The following is a 19,240-nucleotide window of genomic DNA, read 5'->3' as shown; positions in this document are numbered from 1 at the left end:
TTATATAATTTTATTAAACATCACTCAAATAAATACAAAAGGAAATAAAACTAAGAGGGAAGTTGCTTTAAAAAATAATAGAAAAGACAATGGATGTCAGTAAATTTTAAAAATATGAAGTGTAGTCTCAGTGTTAGAAAGCAGATTAGTGGCAAGAATTTGGTGAATTGCACAATAGTTCATGTAAAAAGATCGTGACTAGGCTCACTAAGTAAGATACCAGGTCTCCATTTTTTCAGTAGGTAACCATGAGGTCATGTATTATCCAGATGTGCACTGCCAGGACAGTAGTTACTAGATAAATGTGGCTATTCAAATTTAAATACAATTTAAAGTGCAGTTCCTCGGTTACACTAGTCATATTTCAAGTACTCAATACCTATATGTGATTACTGGTTAACAAAATTTCACTTAACCAAAAGTTTCAACCTCTCCTTATTATATCTCTTAGGAGCAAAATGTATTTAGCTGAAGTTCCTTTCTTTTATTTTTCCTGAGTAACTTGAGCTGTAAAATTGTCCAAAGTCAGACAGCATTAGGAGAGAGGTAAAGTCAGCTCTCAAGATCAGTGGTGATGAGAATTTTCTCTATCTGTGCTATCCAATTTGTTAACCAATAATCACATTTATCATCTTAACTACTTTGTATTCTTTTCAGAAACTCAAGACTCACCAACTCTACTGTAAAGAAGAACTGTAACAGGAAAGATAAACAAGAACCTTCTACTCTAAATTTGAACTATGTTTTATAATTTAATAGCCAAGAGCAAATAAAGAGGCTGACCAGGACAGTGTCTGGAACTGTCATTTTCCCCTTACCTTGTTTCTCCATAGTAGTTATCTCTGATAAAGAGATATATTAACGTAATACCCCTAGATCCTTTTGGAAAAAGCAATAAATTTGTTTCTGATCCCAAGATTGATGTGGGAGACAATCATATACAAGGAAGTCAATTATTTCCATGAAGAGCTAGTCATCTAATAAAATTTAAAATCTCAGCATCTTAGACTAGGGATCAGATTCCATCTTTCAGCACCAGATGCTGTATTCTAGACAAAGCCTTCTTATCTGAATGTTTTTCTGTCACTGTAACATCTGTTTACTGATTGGCTGAGTTCACAAGGAAAACATCACATCTCAACTTATTAATCAAACACCTAAACTATATCTGACGGCTTGGTTCTCAAAGTCACATTGCTTCCAGGTAAGTGCCAGAACAAGACTAGCTCTTGGTAATTGACTGATTTCTTCTGTTTCAGTTCAGTGAAGTGGCACATGGGTGCCCTAGCTGTACTGAGCCAGTTCTCCCTGCCCCAAACCAGCTCTAGGTTGCCTATAAAACTCTTTTCATCTAAATCAGATAGAAACTCAGTAACTGCAGGCACATTATAAAGTTATAATATAATAGGTGAATAAGTCTGGTTCTAATTTGTATCTCACACCCACCCCAGTAGGAGAAGAAACGCTCAAAATAAAAAAATATTCATGTATCCTGAAGCTTTAGTATCCTAAACCTGGAAAGGACTTTGAAAGACCATTTAGTGGAATAATTTCCAAATGCTAGTTAAGAAATTAGTGCTAATCCCTGACAAAATAGTCACTTGTCTAAGAAATACTGAGAAAAATACAGGCAATAAGTTTTCCATATAGCTAAATTTACTACTTTAAAAAATCCTTTATTTTATTTTGCCTAGTTTTTTAGTATCAATTGCTATCCCTTTTATGAATTCAGCAGTTGTTTTTTAAGTGTTCTTAATTTAGTGGGACACAAAATTAGCAACACTGTGACAACTCACACTTTTTTTTTTTTAAGTTTTACCCATTCATAAAATCCTAAAGTTTAGGAAGCGCTGACCCACTTATCTAGTGATCACCTGGCCTTCATGTAAAAATAGCAAATCCACTTCACACAGATAAAAATTCTAGACACATTTGATAGGGCAACACCAAAGTGACCCTGATCATTTATTTCTGTCATAGCAATCCTTAAGGTTTTCACCCAAACTAAATTATTTTCTACTACTGCTTAAGCCCATTTTCTTTCACTCTGCTTCAATGGAAATGATTAATACTGCTAACTATGTTCTAACAATCTTGGCACCAGTTTTCAAAAAGATTTTTTCAAAAAGAGTCTTTCTGCCTGACCTGTGGTGGTGCAGTGGATAAAGCGTTGACCTGGGACGCTGAGGTTGCAGGTTTGAAACCCCGGGCTTGGCCGGTCAAGGCACATATAAGAAGCAACGATTTGATGATCCCCCGCTTCTCTCTCTCCTCTCTCTAAAATCAATAAATAAAATCTTTTATTATTATTATTTTTAAAAAAGTCTTTCTGCTCAAAGAATGAAACTAGAAATCTAGATTCAGAAACTTGGACATCTTGTTTGTTTAAGTCAGGTGACTGGTTCTCTCTCTTTACGGTGACACTTGGAAGTCTAGGACCTCTTCACCTGCCTGTGCAAACAGAGTGCCCTGCCTTCTCTGACTCCCAGCTTTTTCTCAAGAACCTTCTAGAAGAGAATTTTGAAAAGTAGAGACATTTCATCTGAACCGACCAAATTAGGAAAGTCAGAGGCAAAAAAGGGAAGCAAACTTTTTCTTTTCACTTATATACTCCTCTTTACTTTTAATTTATTTTATTGAGAACATATATTAGTTTTATAATTTACATATCAAAATTTTTGATATACCAAAATGAAAATGTTCCATTTTTAAGGAAAGTATGTATTTCTACCTTGGTCTCCAGTTATCTAAAGAGTATTATTAAACTAGGTACCAGGAAGCTCCAGTAGAATGGAGCTAGAGAGAAAAAGAGTCAAGTTTGGGTTTTTGTGACATGAGAAACATATATTTGGTCTCTGCCCCTCGTTGCTCACACAGAGCTCCTTAAACCCTTGGAATTTCCAAGTGACGGGGGTGACAGGGCACCATCTAACACAGACCTCCCAAGTCCCCCAGAGCTTCCTGGGTGATTTTTGTTCTAATGAGGTGATTCTTGGTGGGCTTCTGGATAGCTTCAGGATGTGGGCTAGTCACTGAAATATCAAGCCATGATTAGATGCTTGAAACTCTCAGACCTATCCTAAGGGAGGAAAGGGGGCTGGAGATTGAGTTAATAACTGATCATGCCTACATGATGCAAACTCCATAAACATCTCTGAACTATGGGTTTCAGAGAGCTTCTGGGTTGTAAACACATTTACATGCCAAAAGGAAGGCACACTCAAAATCCATGGGGACAGGCCCTGGCCGGTTGGCTCAGTGGTAGAGCGTCGGCCTGGCATGCAGGAGTCCCGGGTTCGATTCCCAGCCAGAGCACACAGAAGAAGCACCCATCTGCTTCTCCACCCCTCCCCCTCTACTTCCTCTCTGTCTCTCTCTTCCCCTCCCAAGCCAAGGCTCTATTGGAGCAAAGTTGGCCCGTGCGCTGAGGGTGGCTCTATGGCCTCTGTCTCAGGCACTAGAATGGCTCTGGATGCAACAGAGCAACGCTCCAGATGGGCAGAGCATCGCCCCCTGGTGGACATGCCGGGTGGATCCTGGTCGGGCGTATGAGGGAGTCTGTCTGACTGCCTCCCCATTTCCAACTTCAGAAAAATACAAAAAAAAAAAAAAAAAATCCATGGGGACAGAGAAGCTCCTGCACTCAGGACCCTTTTGGACCTTGACCTATATATCTCTTCATCTGGCTGTTAATCTATAACCTTAATTATATTCCTTATAATAAGTTGGGAAATGTAAAATTTTTTCCTGAGTTCTGTAAGCCATTATAGCAAATAATTGAATCTTAGGAGGGGGTCCTGGGAACCCCTGATTGTACCAAGTCAGATAGAATTATGGGTAACCTGGAATCCACTACTTCCAACTAGCATCTGAAATACAGGGCAATCTTGTGGACCTGAGCTCTTAACCTATGGGGTCTACGCTAACTCTCTAGTTTTTAGTGCCAGAATTGAACTGTAGGACACCAAGTTGGTTTCTGGAAAGTTGAGGAACTGTTTGGTGTGGGAACAACACATTTGGTGTCAGAAGTGTTATGAGTAGAGAAAGTTTTCCTTTAGCTTTTTAATGGAATAACAGAATAACCAACTATGACATCTAATTCCCAGCTCTTAAGTGGGAGAAAATGGGAAACATTCCTAAATAATTCTTACTAAATAAATTGGGATTAAAGTGAAGGTTAGGCCCTAAAGATTTGTTTGACACATTCTCATCCTAATTTGCCTAAGAAGAAATTTAGTTATATTACCAGACTTAAAGTGATCTTCAGGGGCATAAAAACTAACTCTAGGAAACTTGGATTCTGTAAAACTGGTGTCTATGTGTGCTGTCAAGTTAAAGAGGTCAGTAGTAATGGATTATCAGAAGATCAATACAGGTTATATAAGAACATGGCTCTTCTGACTATTTACCTAGGGCTGGTGAAAACTGTATTTAAACCAGACTTAGAAAATTTCAGGCTTTGCTACTATTCAGTTTTAAAAAGAATTCAGAGACAAGAAGGGTCTTGCTGGGTGGTTAGTACCTTAACTCTTTTTTATTTTGAATTTTTCCACTGATTTGAGAGAGAGAGTCAGGGAGGAGAGGGAAAGGGGGGAAGAGAGAAAGAGAGGGAGTGGAAAGGGGAGAGAGAGAGGGAGAAGGAGAGAGAGTGAGAGAGAGAGAGAGAGAGAGAGAGAGAGAGCCATCAACTTGTTTTACTTAGTTGTGCAGTTATTGGTTGCTTCTCATATGTACCCTGACTGGTTATACAACTTGTGACCTCGGCGTGCTGGGACAATGCTCTATCCACTGACCCACCCAGCCAGGGCCAATACCTTAACTCTTAAAAGAGGCATTGAACTATATATAAAATACAGCTGTGGCTTGGCATTGACCAAAATCTCATAATCTCTGGTTCAGGGCACTTTTTCTTCTAGTGGCTTATACAGTTGGAGCATACTTTCTCTTTTCATAGTTTATCTTGGGCTTGTGAGCTTCTAGTAAATGATTGACTTCTTCTCTTCCAGTTCAGTGAAATGGTATGGAGGTGCTGCAGCTGTACTGGAACAGTTCTCTTCCCTGAACACGCTAGGTTTCTTATTCCTAGCCAAAACATTGAGCATGTCTTGGCCATTTCCAAACCAATTTTGGGAGAAGGAGGCTCTAATGCCTTGACAGATCAGCATAGTCAACCTAGCTTGTCAAACTAAAGTTTCTGTCTTATCAAACATCTCTCTCTATAAAAAACTATCCAAAACGAGTATCAGAAACCTATCCAAATTGTGTAATAAGTTGAATCTCCTTCCAGGACTAGGAAGAAGCAATCACTCTTGGTATAGAACTTAATTGAATGGTCTTGCTTTCCTTTCTCAAAAAGAGAAATCTATAAAAACATCACATTCATATATAAACTTTAATTTTATAAAACATGTAACCACACATCCTATTTAATATTCAAAAATTCTATGAAGTAGATTAGAGCATCCTTAAAGATTTTCACTTTGCAGGAAAAAAATAAAAGATTAAATTAATTCATCAGTCATATAGATTCTTTTTTTCTCTGTTTTCATTTTCTTTACTTTTTATTTTTTAGTGAGAGAGAGAGGGACAGATAGGAAGGGAGAGAGATGAGATGCATCAACTCGCAGTTGTGGCACTTTAGTTGTTCATTGATTGCTTTCTTATATGTGCATTGACCAGGGGTCACCAGCTGAGCCAATGACCCCTTGCTCAAGACAGTGACCTTGGGCTTCAAGCCAGCAACCTCTGGGCTCAAGCTGGTGAGCCCATGCATGGATAAGCCCATGCTCAAGCAGGCAACCTTGGGGTTTGGAACCTGGGTCCTCAGTGTACCTGGCCGACACTCTATTCACTACGCCACCACCAGGTCAGGCTTATTTTTTATTTTTTGAAATAGAGAGATGAGAAGCATCAATTCATAGTTGTGTTACTTAGTTGCACATTGAGCTTCTCATACATGCCTTGACCGAAGCCCTGCTAGTGTCCCCTTGCTCAGGCCAGTGCCCTTGGACTTTTCATGCCAGTGACCAGTGGGCTCAAGCTTGTGAGCTCTAGGATCATGTGGACAATCCCTCATGCAAGCCAGTGACCCCACACTGATGAGCCTGCACTCAGAGCTAGCAACCTGGGGGTTTCGAAATGACAACCTCAGCATTCCAGGTCAATGCCTTATCCACTGTGCCACCACTGGTCAGGCATCAGTTTTATAGATTATTAACAAAAATACTAAGAATCCAGGTCTCCTAATTCTAAGTGTATTTCATTCTCTATTATTATTACTCCTTCACAGTTGAATAAATACACCAGTTGAACTATTTCATCTGAACTATAGGCCTCAATTTAAAGAAAAGATTCAAATTAAGTTGATTTTTTTCCCCCTCTAAGATGGCATAATTTATCAAGAAGAAATACAATGGGGAATATTGAAACTTTTACCTTAACCTGGAAGCATCTAGATATTTATTTTCTATTCTAAAGAATAATTTAGAGCCTGACCAATTGGTGGTGCAGTGGATAGTGTCGGACTGGGATGTGGAAGACCCAAGTTCAAAACCCCGAGGTCACCAGCTTTAGCGCGGGCTCATCTGGTTTGAGCAAGGCTCACCAGCTTGAGCCCAAGGTCGCTGGCTTGAGCAAGGGGTCACTCGGTCTGCTGTAGCCCCCCAGTCAAGGTACATATAAGAAAACAATGAATAACTAAGGTGCCGCAACAAAGAATTGATGCTTCTCATCTCTCTCCATTCCTGTCTGTCGGTCCCTATCTGTCCCTCTCTGTCTCTCTTTGTCTCTCTCTGTCTCTGTCACACAAAGAAATAATAATTTAGATATTTCTTAAAAATTATTTAAACAATATATTCTCCTGAAACCTCCAAATTAACCCTGAATAGTCAAAGGCAGAAGTTTCATAAGCATATTTTCAGTCCCTGAGTTTTAATTATGAAATATGTACTAAACAACTATGATTAAAACACTTGATATCACAATAATGACATAAAGATACCTGGCATAATGGTCATCACATGGTTGACTAAAAAATATACACAACTTTACAAAATTAAACTGGGGCTTCCACTTTTGGCCATGGTACAATGAAAAGGACTGGATTTACCTTCTTGGCAAACAAACAGAAATAGACAAAACATTTGAAATAATGGTTTTCAAGATACTAGACATCAGACAACAAAAGATAGTGATCTGTGAAACATGAGAAACACGAGGTAAGCCATAATACTCCCTTAGTTTACTTATTAGAGAGAGTTTCCATGCTGCAGTATAGGAAGGGGAAACTGAGGCAAAGCTTGGAATACTCTGACTTGAGGAGACAGAACTAAGAATCCAGAAAGACCAAGGTAGCTAGAGTTCACAAAACAAAATGCCAGAGAGGAAAGAGCTGCTCAGAGAAGCCTCAATATTTACAGAGGGTCCTCTGAGTATTCAGCCAAGTACTGGTTGGTACAGTAAGGAAATTACCCAAAGCTGAGAAAAGAACCATCTAAAAGGGTTAGAGAGAACAATATCCAGAGGCCACATAGGGCCAAGAATAGTGCCTCCTTCCACCAGCAAGATTTGAAAAACTGGTAATTCAACGGAGGTAGGGCTGGGGGTGGGCAAAATTGAAGGGGGTCAAGAAGTACAAACTTCCAATTATAAAATAAATATGTCATGGGAATGTAATGTACAGCATAGTGACTATAGTTATAAATACTGTACTGTAAATATAAAAGTTTCTGAGAATTAAATCTTAAAAGTTCTCATCATAAGAAAAGATTTTTGTAGCTATGTATGATGATGGATACCTCAACAAAAACTTTTTAAAAGACAGAGGCTGGCCTGACCAGGCGGTGGCGCAGTGGATAGAGTGTCGGACTGGGATGCAGAAGACCCAGGTTCGAGACCCCGAGGTCCCCAGCTTGAGCGTGGGCTCATCTGGCTTGAGCAAAAAGCCCACCAGCTTGAACCCAAGATTGCTGGCTCCAGCAAGGGGCTACTCTGTCTGCTGAAGGCCCGCGGTCAAGGCTCATATGAGAAAGCAATCAATGAACAACTAAGGTGTTGCAATGCGCAATGAAAAACTAATGATTGATGCTTCTCATCTCTCTCCGTTCCTGTCTGTCTGTCCCTGTCTATCCCTCTCTCTGACTCACTCTCTGTCTCTGTAAAAAATAAAATAAATAAAAGACAGAGGCTGTCACAGTAGATAAAAAACAAGACCCAACTATATGTTATCTACAAAAAACCACTTTAAATATAAAATCATAGTAGATTAAAAATAAAGAGAAGGAGAAAGACATACCATGCTAACAATGATATAGTTAACTAAACTTTGAAAAAGGAAGAAAGGCAATTCAGTGAAGAAAGGAGAGTCTTTTCAACAAATGGTACTGAAACTAATGGATATTCATATGTAAAAATATGAAGGCAAAGACCTATACATTTCACAAAAAATAACTCAAAAGGAGTCACAGACCCAAATGTAAAATACAAAGCTACGTAACAGGAGAAAATCCATGAGACCTTGGGTTTGGTGATCAGTTTTCAGATTAACAGTAAAAGCATGATCTATTAAAGAAAAAGTTGGTAAGTTGGAGTTCATTAGAAAACAAGTATTCAAAGAAATATATGTTCAAAAATGTTCATAGCAGCAGTAGCCAAAGGTGAAAACAATCATATGTCCATCAACAGATGAATGGCTAAACAGATTGTGGTATATACATACAATAAAATATTATTCAGCCATGAAAAGAAATGAAGTAGTGATTCATGCTATCACATGGATAAAACTTGAAAACATGCAAGTAAAGGAAGCCAGACACAAAAGGTCACATACTGTATGCTTTCATTTAAATGAAATACCTAAAAGAGGTCAGAATGCAGCCTGGTGATTTCCAGGGGCTGGGTGTGGGTAGATGAGGGAGTAAGTGCTGAGTGGGTGTAGAATTTCCTTTGGGGGTTATAAAAACTTTGGGGGACCACACAGAGCTAAGGTTTGCACAACACTATAAATGTACTAAATGCCACTGAACTGTTCACTTGAAAATGGCTAATTACATGTTATGTGAATTTCACTTCATTGAAAAATTTTAAAAGATCTGTTCTGCAAAAAATAGTGTTAGAAGAATGAAAAGATAAGCCATTGACCGTGAGAAAACATTTCTGAAAACATGTATGATTTACAAATTGTATATACAATACTAGAAAGCCCGGCGGTCATACAAAATGACCGCTGTTCTAGATATTATAAATTGTAATTAAAATGATTTGTGCAAAGGTGTCTGCTAATTCAAACTGAATTACCCAGGGCAGGCGGCGAGGATGCCCCTTTGCTTAGTGCCCCACGGGGTTTCCCCCTTCTACTTGCTTAATTGCTTAAAGTAGAGTGCAATGAAGGAAACCACTGGTGGTACATTTTTTAGAGCTATCCATGTACTGTTTGCTATTTGGATGCTGATTAGTCAATAATTTATTCAAGAATGGTGGATAATTCTCAATTAGTGGAACTACAATGTTTCTGTACTTGCAACATTGAGAAAATCCTTTCTTGCCATGGTCAAATCGATTAGTTTCTAACTTGAAGTTTAAGGACTGACAGTGTTCACATTTAATATTCATGTCACCAGAGGAATGCTCAAAAATTAAAGTTTCTCCGTTTGAAACTGTTTTAATCCTTTTTGCGTTTCGGTCAGCATTACTCTGTCATTTTTTTGCATTTCTCTCCTGCCTTTGTTCAAGGGACTCATTTTGTCGAGACAGGCTTTTTTGTCTTGCATCTGAGGCAAGCCTTGTTTCTCTATGCTCATCAGTCTCATTTTGCCGAGAAAGACGCATTTGCTCTGCGACTGAAGCAAGCCTTGTCTTTCTCTGCTCAGTGGTTTCTTTTTGTCAAGAAAGCCGTTTTTGTGCAGCTTTAGCTCCTTTTCTCTCCTCTTCAGTGCTGTATTTTCTAGGAGGCATTCTTAAAAGAAATTACGTTAAGATGTAGTTTTTATGTAAAACAGATGATTGCCAATGCAAACAAATATTCACCTTCCCCCTGACACGCTCAATTTGCGTTCAGCCTTAAATTGTTTCAAAAGCAGATGATTGCCAATGCAAACAAATGTTCACCTTCCCCCTGACCCGCTCAATTTGCGTTCAGCCGTGGCAACTTCACTCCATTGGCTAGTACAGTTATGCAAGCAACCAATAAGCTATCGGCGACAGACACTTAAGCCGCATATAATAAAGATACAAATGACTCTTTTTTTCTGTTTCGAAGAAATGAGCAACCATGCATCTTAAATACATATTACTGAATAAAAGAGACCAATCTGAAAAGACTATATACTGTGTAATTCTAACTACATAATATTCTGAAAAAAAGTAAAACTATAGAAACAGTAAAAAGATTAGTGGTTATCAGAGGGAGAGGTAGAGAGAGGGGAAGAAGGATAAATAGGTAAAGAGAAATCTTTAGGACTGTAAAACTATTCTGGATGGTACCATAAGGGTGGATATATGACATTATTTAATTATCAAAACCCACAAACGCCTGACCAGGCAGTGGCACAGTGGATAGAGTGTCAGACTGGGATGTGGAAGACCCAGGTTTGAGACCCCGAGGTCGCCAGCTTGAGCGCGAGCTCATCTGGTTTGAACAAAGCTCACCAGCTTGGACTCAAGGTCACTGGCTCGAGCAAGGGGTTACTTGGTCTGCTGAAGGCCCATGGTCAAGGCACATATGAGAAAGCAATCAATGAACAACTAAGGTGTCGCAATGCGCAACAACAACAAAAAAAACTAATGATTGATGCTTCTCATCTCTCTGTTCCTGTCTGTCCCTGTCTATCCCTCACTCTGACTCTCTGTCTCTGTAAAAAAAAACAAAAACCCACAGAACTATACAAAAGACTGAATCTTAATGAAAACTACCTACTAGGTCAGAATAGAGAGCCTAGAAATAAACTGTCACATATACAGTCAAGTGATTCTAAATAACAGTGACAACCATTCAATGGGGATAAATGACAGTCTTTTCAACAAATGGTACTAAATATCCACAGATACATGAATGAAGTTGAACCCTTACCTTACCATACAAAAGTTAACTCAAAATGGGTCAAAAACCTAAACCTAAGAGATAAAACTTTAACATTCTTAGGGGAAAAAGCTGTATGACATTGGACTTGGCAATGATTTCTTGAATACAACACCAAAAGAAATAATATATAAATTGGACTACATCAAAATTAAGCATTGCTGTGCATTAAAGAACACAATCAACAGAGTGAAAAGGCAACCTATGAAAGAACAGGAAAAATATTTGCAAATCACATATCAAATAATGAGTTAGTATTCAGAATATATAAAGAACTCCTATAGGCCCTGGCCGGTTGGCTCAGCGGTAGAGCGTCGGCCTAGCGTGCGGAGGACCCGGGTTCGATTCCCGGCCAGGGCACATAGGAGAAGCGCCCGTTTGCTTCTCCACCCCTCCGCCGCGCTTTCCTCTCTGTCTCTCTCTTCCCCTCCCGCAGCCAAGGCTCCATTGGAGCAAAGATGGCCCGGGCGCTGGGCATGGCTCTGTGGCCTCTGCCTCAGGCGCTAGAGTGGCTCTGGTCGCAATATGGCGACGCCCAGGATGGGCAGAGCATCGCCCCCTGGGGGGCAGAGCACCGCCCCTGGTGGGCGTGCCGGGTGGATCCCGGTCGGGCGCATGCGGGAGTCTGTCTGACTGTCTCTCCCTGTTTCCAGCTTCAGAAAAATGAAAAAAAAAAAAAAAAAAAAACTCCTATAAATAAACAACAAAAAATTTTAAAGTGAGAAAAGAACTTGAACAGACATTTCTCCAAAAAAGAAATATTATACAAATGGCCAATAAGAACAAGTAAAGATATTCAATATGACTAATCATTAGGAAAATTAAAAACACAATGATACCATTTTACAAATAGGATGCCTTTTATAAAAAACAAACAGAAAACAACAAATGTTGGTGTAGATATGGAGAAATTAGAGCCCTTATGCAGTGAAACAAAATGGTGTTTTCTCAAGATATTAAACAGAATTATCTATTCCTAGACATGTACACACAAGAGAACTGAAACCAGGGACTCAAACAGACATTTGTATACCAGTGTTCATAGCAGTACTATTCACAATAGCCAAAAGATGGAAGTAATCCAAGTGTCCCTCAACGGATGAATGAATAAATAAAATGTAGTATGTTCATGCAGTGGAATATTATTTAGTCTTAAAAGGAATGAAATTCTGACGTGTTACAATATGGATGAACCTTGAAGATGTTAAACTAAGGGAAATAAGCTAGACACAAAAGAGCAACTACTGTATAATGTGGAGAGATTGTTCTAAGATAACCACTATAGACCCACAAACTGGACCTGGACCACAAGGGATACCACTTACCACAATCTCCCCCTAGAGAATGTCTGACCATAATCAATGTTCATTCTGACATAAATCAGCACCCTTCCGCTGCCTCTCACTACATGCTGGTTTCTGGAACAGGCCATTGTCCTGACCTGATCAAGCATGTTTAAAGTAATTTTCCATACCTAGTATATTTTCATCCTAGTACCTGTGACTATTTACCCCTTTACTCTACATAGTTCTTTAGCACCTGCAAAGCAGTGTAGAGGACATCCATTTTGTCTTGAGGGCACTCAAGAAGTGCCTCATATGTAAGTTTCCCTAAATAAGCTCTGTTAATGTCCAGACTAGAGTGGCCAGTCTCTTTCATCGATCTTTTCCTGCCCCGTGCTTACAGAGATGTTTAGTCTCAGGGATTGTCTGTGGCTTAGTATGTCCTAATATATGATTTCACTGATATAGGGTACCTAGAGTAGTCACATTCACAGAGACATAAAGTAGAATGATGGTTACCAGGGGTGGGAGGTGAGAGAAATGGAATGTTATTCATTAATGGACACAGAGTTTAAATTTTGGTATGATGAAAATTTCTAGAGCTATATAGTGGTGATAGTATACATTCACAACAATGTGCCATCGTACTGTACACTTAAAAAACGGTTAAGGTGCCTGACCAGGTGGTGGCGCAGTGGATAGAGCGTCGGACTGGGATGCGGAAGGACCCAGGTTCGAGACCCCAGGATAGCCAGCTTGAGCATGGGCTCATCTGGCTTGAGCAAAAAAAGCTCACTAGCATGGACCCAAGGTCACTGGCTCGAGCCAGGGGTTATTCAGTCTGCTGAAGGCCCGCGGTCATGGCACATATGAGAAAGCAATCAATGAACAACTACGGTGTCGCAATGAAAAACTGATGATTGATGCTTCTCATCTGTGTTCCTGTCTGTCTGTCCCTATCTATCCCTCTATCTGACTCTCTTTCTGCCCCTGTAAAAAAAACAAACAAAAAAAAAAAAACGGCCCTGGCCGGTTGGCTCAGCGATAGAGCATCGGCCTAGCGTGCAGGAGTTCTGGGTTCGATTCCCAGCCAGGGCACACAGGAGAGGCGCCCATTTGCTTCTCCACCCCTCCCCCTCTCCTTCCTCTCTGTCTCTCTCTTCCCCTCCGGCAGCGAGGCTCCATTGGAGCAAAGATGGCCCAGGTGCTGGGGATGGCTCTGTGGCCTCTGCCTCAGGCGCTAGAATGGCTCTGGACGCAACAGAGTGACACCCCAGAGGGGCAAAGCATCGCCCCCTGGTGGGCATGCCGGGTGGATCCTGGTTGGGCGCATGCGGGAGTCTGTCTGACTGCCTCCCCGTTTCCAGCTTCGGAAAAATGAAAAAAAAAATGGTTAAGGTGGTAAATTTTACGTTACATGTTTTTTACCACAATTTAAAACACTTTAATGGTAAAATGTAAATTTTATGTTGCTCATATTTTACCATGATTAAAAAATAAAATTAAGTAATAAGCTAGTATGCTTAAGCCCTCTACAGCCCAACTCTCCCATTAATTAGAAACATAAACTCTGGGGAAAATATAAAAATCAACTACTTGAGGACTCTGAAAAGTAAACTCCTTTTCTCTTTCCCTCTCACAGCTTTGCCTCCAGTCTGTATCCCAATCATATGCCGCTGAATGAAGGCATCTAAACTGTGATAGAAACTATCTTTTGGTTAGGCCATTGAAAGCAGAGAAGTGCCACGTTTAGACAGGAAAGTGAGGGAGGAATCCCAGTATTGACAGTTTCCCTAAATAAATTTGTGTTTGTTGATTGTCTTCTCCCATGAGAATGGGTGACATTCTTTTGTTCTTTGTATGTCATGTAGTGTAGGATTCATCTTAGACAATATGTTGAATAATAAAAGCAGATAACAAAAAGTATTAATGTAGTATTTTGTTTTAAAATGCATATACTTACAGGAAAACAAGATCAGAAAGATATGTAATATACATAAAATATTAAAGAGTGAGTATATCTGGGTGATTTTAATTATCTTTTTGCTCCTCTGAATTTTCCAAATGTTCTAATAAATGAGTAATATTTTTAAAATGGAAAAACAATAAAAGCTATCATTTCAAAGTATAACAATAAACAAAAGGCTCCCACTTCCAAGGATGTATTATTTTTGCTTCCTATTTATCTGAGTGTGCCTTTCTTGCAAGTACAGTGAGAATCAAATCGTACTCACCTGTCCAACTGCTTGCAGGTTATAGCAGACAATGTCTTTATTGGGGGCTGAAGTTCCATAAAGAAGTGCTTCAATGAGCCAGCATATCCCCAGAAGGAGGTCAGAGAAGCTCAGATAAAAGAGTGGCCTTATCTGTGAAAGCAACAAAAGCCTCATTTCATAAATGATGTTAACAATGAATTATTTTTATGGGTTTTTTTTTTTTTTTTTGTATTTTTCTGAAGCTGGAAACGGGGAGAGACAGTCAGACAGACTCCCGCATGCGCCCGACCGGGATCCACCCAGCACGCCCACCAGGGGCGACGCTCTGCCCACCAGAAGGCGATGCTCTGCCCCTCCGGGGCGTTGCTCTGCCTCGACCAGAGCCACTCTAGCGCCTGGGGCAGAGGCCAAGGAGCCATCCCCAGCGCCCGGGCCATCTTTGCTCCAATGGAGCCTTGGCTGCGGGAGGGGAAGAGAGAGACAGAGAGGAAGGAGGGGGTGGGGGTGGAGAAGCAAATGGGCGCTTCTCCTATGTGCCCTAGCCGGGAATCGAACCTGGGTCCCCCGCACGCCAAGCCGACGCTCTACCGCTGAGCCAACCGGCCAGGGCCTATTTTTATGTTTTGCCTTTCTAACAGAACAACCAGGCATCATTTTTCTGGGGCCTCTCCCACTACTTGACAGTGGGGAATGCAAAGGACTATACCAGGTAGGAAGGAATCCCTAATCACAACTCTCCTAACTGCCCTGGAATCTGAATACTTATGGATTAGCACTGGGCCTTCTTCCTCACAGAGACACTTCCTCCTCAGACACAGTGTCAAAGGAAAGAATGAACAGATACAAAATTTTGTGAGATGTATCACAAATAAAAAATTAAAAATTCTCTAGTTTCACAGCCAATGTCTTTTAACAATAGGAAATCAGATAAGTATTTAGGGATATGGTTGAGGACTCAAGAGAAAATGAAAGCTTTTCTTTCGATCTTAATATCATTAATGTGCATTTTTCTCTTTTTTTCTTTGTTGACGTAGAAATTACAAAGTTGTAAGATAAAACACACACACACACACACACACACACACGAAAGAACTTCCCCTGAGTTAATTCATCTATAATATGTTTCCATATCAATGAAAATACTAGTATAAATTGCATATGTCAACTTTGAATTTCTGACCACATTGAAGTCTGTCTTGCTCCCTTCTTCGTATCCTTCCTCTTTTGGTCTCCTCACACCCACTTTCCTAAAAATAGTTTTAGTCCTTCTATAGAGAAAATTGTAAAATATTTATTGAGAATCACCAAAGGAAGATCTATAGTGAAGTAATATACCATGCTCATGGATTATAAGATCCAATATTATGAAAATGCCAGTTCTCCCTAAATTGACATATAGGATGAATACAATCTCAATTATATCACAACATTTTTTTTTTGTGGAATTTGACAAGCTGGCTCTAAATCTAATATAGAAATACAAAAGATCAAGACAACCTCTTGAAGGAATATCAAGCAAGATACTCTTGAAGGAAAAGAAGAAGAACTTGTCCTAATACATATAAAAACTTAATATAAAGCCCTGGCCGGTTAGCTCAGTGGTAGAACGTCGTCAGCCTGGCGTGCGGGAGTCCTGGGTTCGATTCCCGGCCAGGGCACACAGGAGAAGCGCCCATCTGCTTCTCCACCCCTCCCCCTCTCCTTCCTCTCTGTCTTTCTCTTCCCCTCCTACAGCCAAGGCTCCATTGGAGCAAAGTTGGCCCGGGTGCTGAGGATGGCTCTGTGGCCTCTGCCTCAGGTGCTAGAATGGCTCTGATTGTGGCAGAGCAACACCCCAAGATGGGCAGAGCATCGCCTCCTGGTTGGCATGCCAGGTGGATCCTGGTCGGGCGCATGCGGGAGGCTGTCTGACTGCCTCCCCATTTCCAACTTCAGAAAAATACAAAAAAAACCCAAAACAAAACAAAACAAAACAAAAAAAACTTAATATAAAGCCAGTGCAGATACTGTGGTACTAAGCACAGTGATGGACAAACAGAACAATGGAACAGAATAGGGATCTCCAAACAAATCCAAGCTTATAAAAGGACTTTTGATATATGATAGAGTTGGCTTTTCAGATCAACAGTAAAAAGACAGTCTTTTCAAAATATAGTGCTGTAACAACTGGGCATCTATATGGATAAAACTAAAATTGTAACTTTTTAACCTCACACTCAAAAATCAATTCCAACTAGTTTTAAGACCAAAACTGTCTTCGACTTCTGGTTAGGTAAAGTTTTCCTAAACAGAACACAGAAAGCTCTAAAAATGTAACTGAAAAATTTGATCACACTAAAATGAAAATGCACATATCAAAATATACCATAAAGAAAGTGAAAAGACATGCCACAAAGTGGAATATCTATAACACATATAACTGACAAAGGATCAAAGTCTAAACAATATTAAACAAACAAACAAACAAAATCTTACAAAGCAATAAGAAAACCCAATAGAGAAAAATGGGCAAAAAATTTGGACAAGTACTTAAGAGAAAATTCAAATGGCCATAAACATATAAATATATACCTGACCTCATCAATAATCAAGGCAATGAAAATTAAAACCACAATTAGAAAAAAAATCACACACCCATGGCAAAAATTTTTTTTTTTAATTTTTTTTAATTTTTATTTATTCATTTTTAGAGAGGAGAGACAGAGACAGGGGGGAGGAGCTGGAAGCATCAACTCCCATATGTGCCTTGACCAGGCAAGCCCAGGGTTTCGAACCGGCGACCTCAGCATTTCCAGGTTGACGTTTTATCCACTGCGCCACCACAGGTCAGGCCATGGCAAAAATTTTAAGTCTGACAATATCAAGTATTAATGGGAACATGAAGCAATGGCTCCTTTCAAAACCTTGTTGGCACAACCATTTGGAAAAGTCTTATTTAATAAACATCTAATAGTATTATTTTCACCACATATAGCTTTTGCTCTGGGTAATCTTGCAAAAATTACAGCCAGATGGCACATTCACAGATTAATCTGGCCTAAGACCTACCCCAAGTTTGTAACTGTTAATGGGTAAAAAAGTAAAACAATACAAAATAAACTTTGAAGGAGAAAAGCAGTTAACTGGCTTTTGTAAGCAGGAACATAATTAAGGTCACTGACTCAAGAAATAGCTTTACAGCCTGACCAGTGGTGCAGGGGATAGAGCATCCACCCAGAACGCTAAGGTTGCCGGCTCGAAACCACGAGGTCGCTGGCTTAAAGCCCAGAGGTCACTGGCTTGAGCGAGGGATCATCAACATGATCCCAAGGTCACTGGCTTGAGCCCAAAGATCACTGGCTTAAAGCCCAAGGTTGTTGGCTTGAGCCCAAGGTCACTAATTAGAGCAAGGCTTTGCTTGAGCCCCCAGTCAAGGCATGTACAGGAAGCAATCAATGCACTACTAAAGTGACGCAACGACGAGTTGACATCTTTCTCTCTCTTCTCTTCCTTTCTCTCTCGTCTGTCTAAAAGTTAATTTAAAAAAAAGAAATAGCCTTATATATAGGGTGCTGTTGGCTATTAACACACACCTAAAGCCTTTGTCAGGGTAAAGGAGGAGGTTTACATAAATTCACTCATGGTTGGAAAACCATTAGTTCTAGTAACAGGAAATAAAGTCAATCAATTAAACAACAAAAATTAACCGAGTACCTATTATTAAAATCAAGAAAGATTTTACTCCCTCCTCCTATGTTTAATAAGATACTATGGGCCCTGGCCGGTTGGCTCAGCGGTAGAGCGTCGGCCTAGCGTGCGGAGGACCCGGGTTCGATTCCCGGCCAGGGCACACAGGAGAAGCGCCCATTTGCTTCTCCACCCCTCCGCCGCGCTTTCTTCTCTGTCTCTCTCTTCCCCTCCCGCAGCCAAGGCTCCATTGGAGCAAAGATGGCCCGGGCGCTGGGGATGGCTCTGTGGCCTCTGCCTCAGGCACTGGAGTGGCTCTGGTCGCAACATGGCGATGCCCAGGATGGGCAGAGCGTCGCCCCCTGGTGGGCGTGCAGGGTGGATCCCGGTCGGGCGCATGCGGGAGTCTGTCTGACTGTCTCTCCCTGTTTCCAGCTTCAGAAAAATGAAAAAAATAAAAAATAAATAAGATACTATGTTGAAAGCAATATTAAGAAATGTATAATACAGCCTATGCTTTAAGGAAAATACAATCAACACAGTGCTTGATAAGGAAGACATGAAAAGGCATAAGACGTGGTCCAAAATATGAAAGCAAAACCTCTTTTTAAAATATATACATTTCCTGACCTGTGGCGGCACAGTGGATAAAAGCATTGACCTGGAACACTGAGGTCACCAGCCCGAAACCCTGGGTTTACCTGGTCAAGGCACATGTGGGAGTTGATGCTTCCTGCTTCTTCCCACTTCTCTTTCTCTCTCTCCTCTCCTCTCTAAAATGAATAAATAATATCTAAACACACACACACACATACACAGTCTGACAAGGCGGTAGCTCAGTGGATAAAGTGTTGGCGTGGGATATTGAGGATCCATGTTTGAAACCTCAAGGTTGCCCGCTTGAGTGCGGGCTCACCTGACTTGAGTGCAGGATCGCAGGGCTTGAACGTAGGATCATAGACATGACCCCAAGGTCGCTGGCTTGAGCAAGAGGACACTGG

The 19,240-nt window shown here is 40.4% G+C and overlaps 1 protein-coding gene across 6 annotated transcripts in view; it reads right to left on the bottom strand.

Moving 5' to 3' along the window:
- Nucleotides 1-19,240, bottom strand: part of TMEM116 (transmembrane protein 116) — a 131,467-nt gene that overhangs the window by 94,990 nt on the left and 17,237 nt on the right. For 5 of the 6 annotated variants that reach the window (XM_066260573.1, XM_066260570.1, XM_066260572.1 and 2 more), the window contains exons 4-5: nt 14,592-14,723; nt 2,146-2,277 (exon numbers count right to left, since the gene is read on the bottom strand). In XM_066260573.1, coding sequence (XP_066116670.1) covers nt 2,146-2,277; nt 14,592-14,723 — 264 coding nt within the window. The remainder of the gene's footprint in view (nt 1-2,145; nt 2,278-14,591; nt 14,724-19,240) is intronic. The other variant, XM_066260574.1, reaches the window with a different exon arrangement.

This window comes from Saccopteryx bilineata, chromosome 2, assembly GCF_036850765.1.
Source record: "Saccopteryx bilineata isolate mSacBil1 chromosome 2, mSacBil1_pri_phased_curated, whole genome shotgun sequence".
Classification (NCBI taxonomy): Eukaryota; Metazoa; Chordata; class Mammalia; order Chiroptera; family Emballonuridae; genus Saccopteryx; species Saccopteryx bilineata.
The sequence above is the reverse complement of the archived record's forward strand: the minus strand, read 5'-3'. Positions and strand labels throughout refer to the sequence as shown.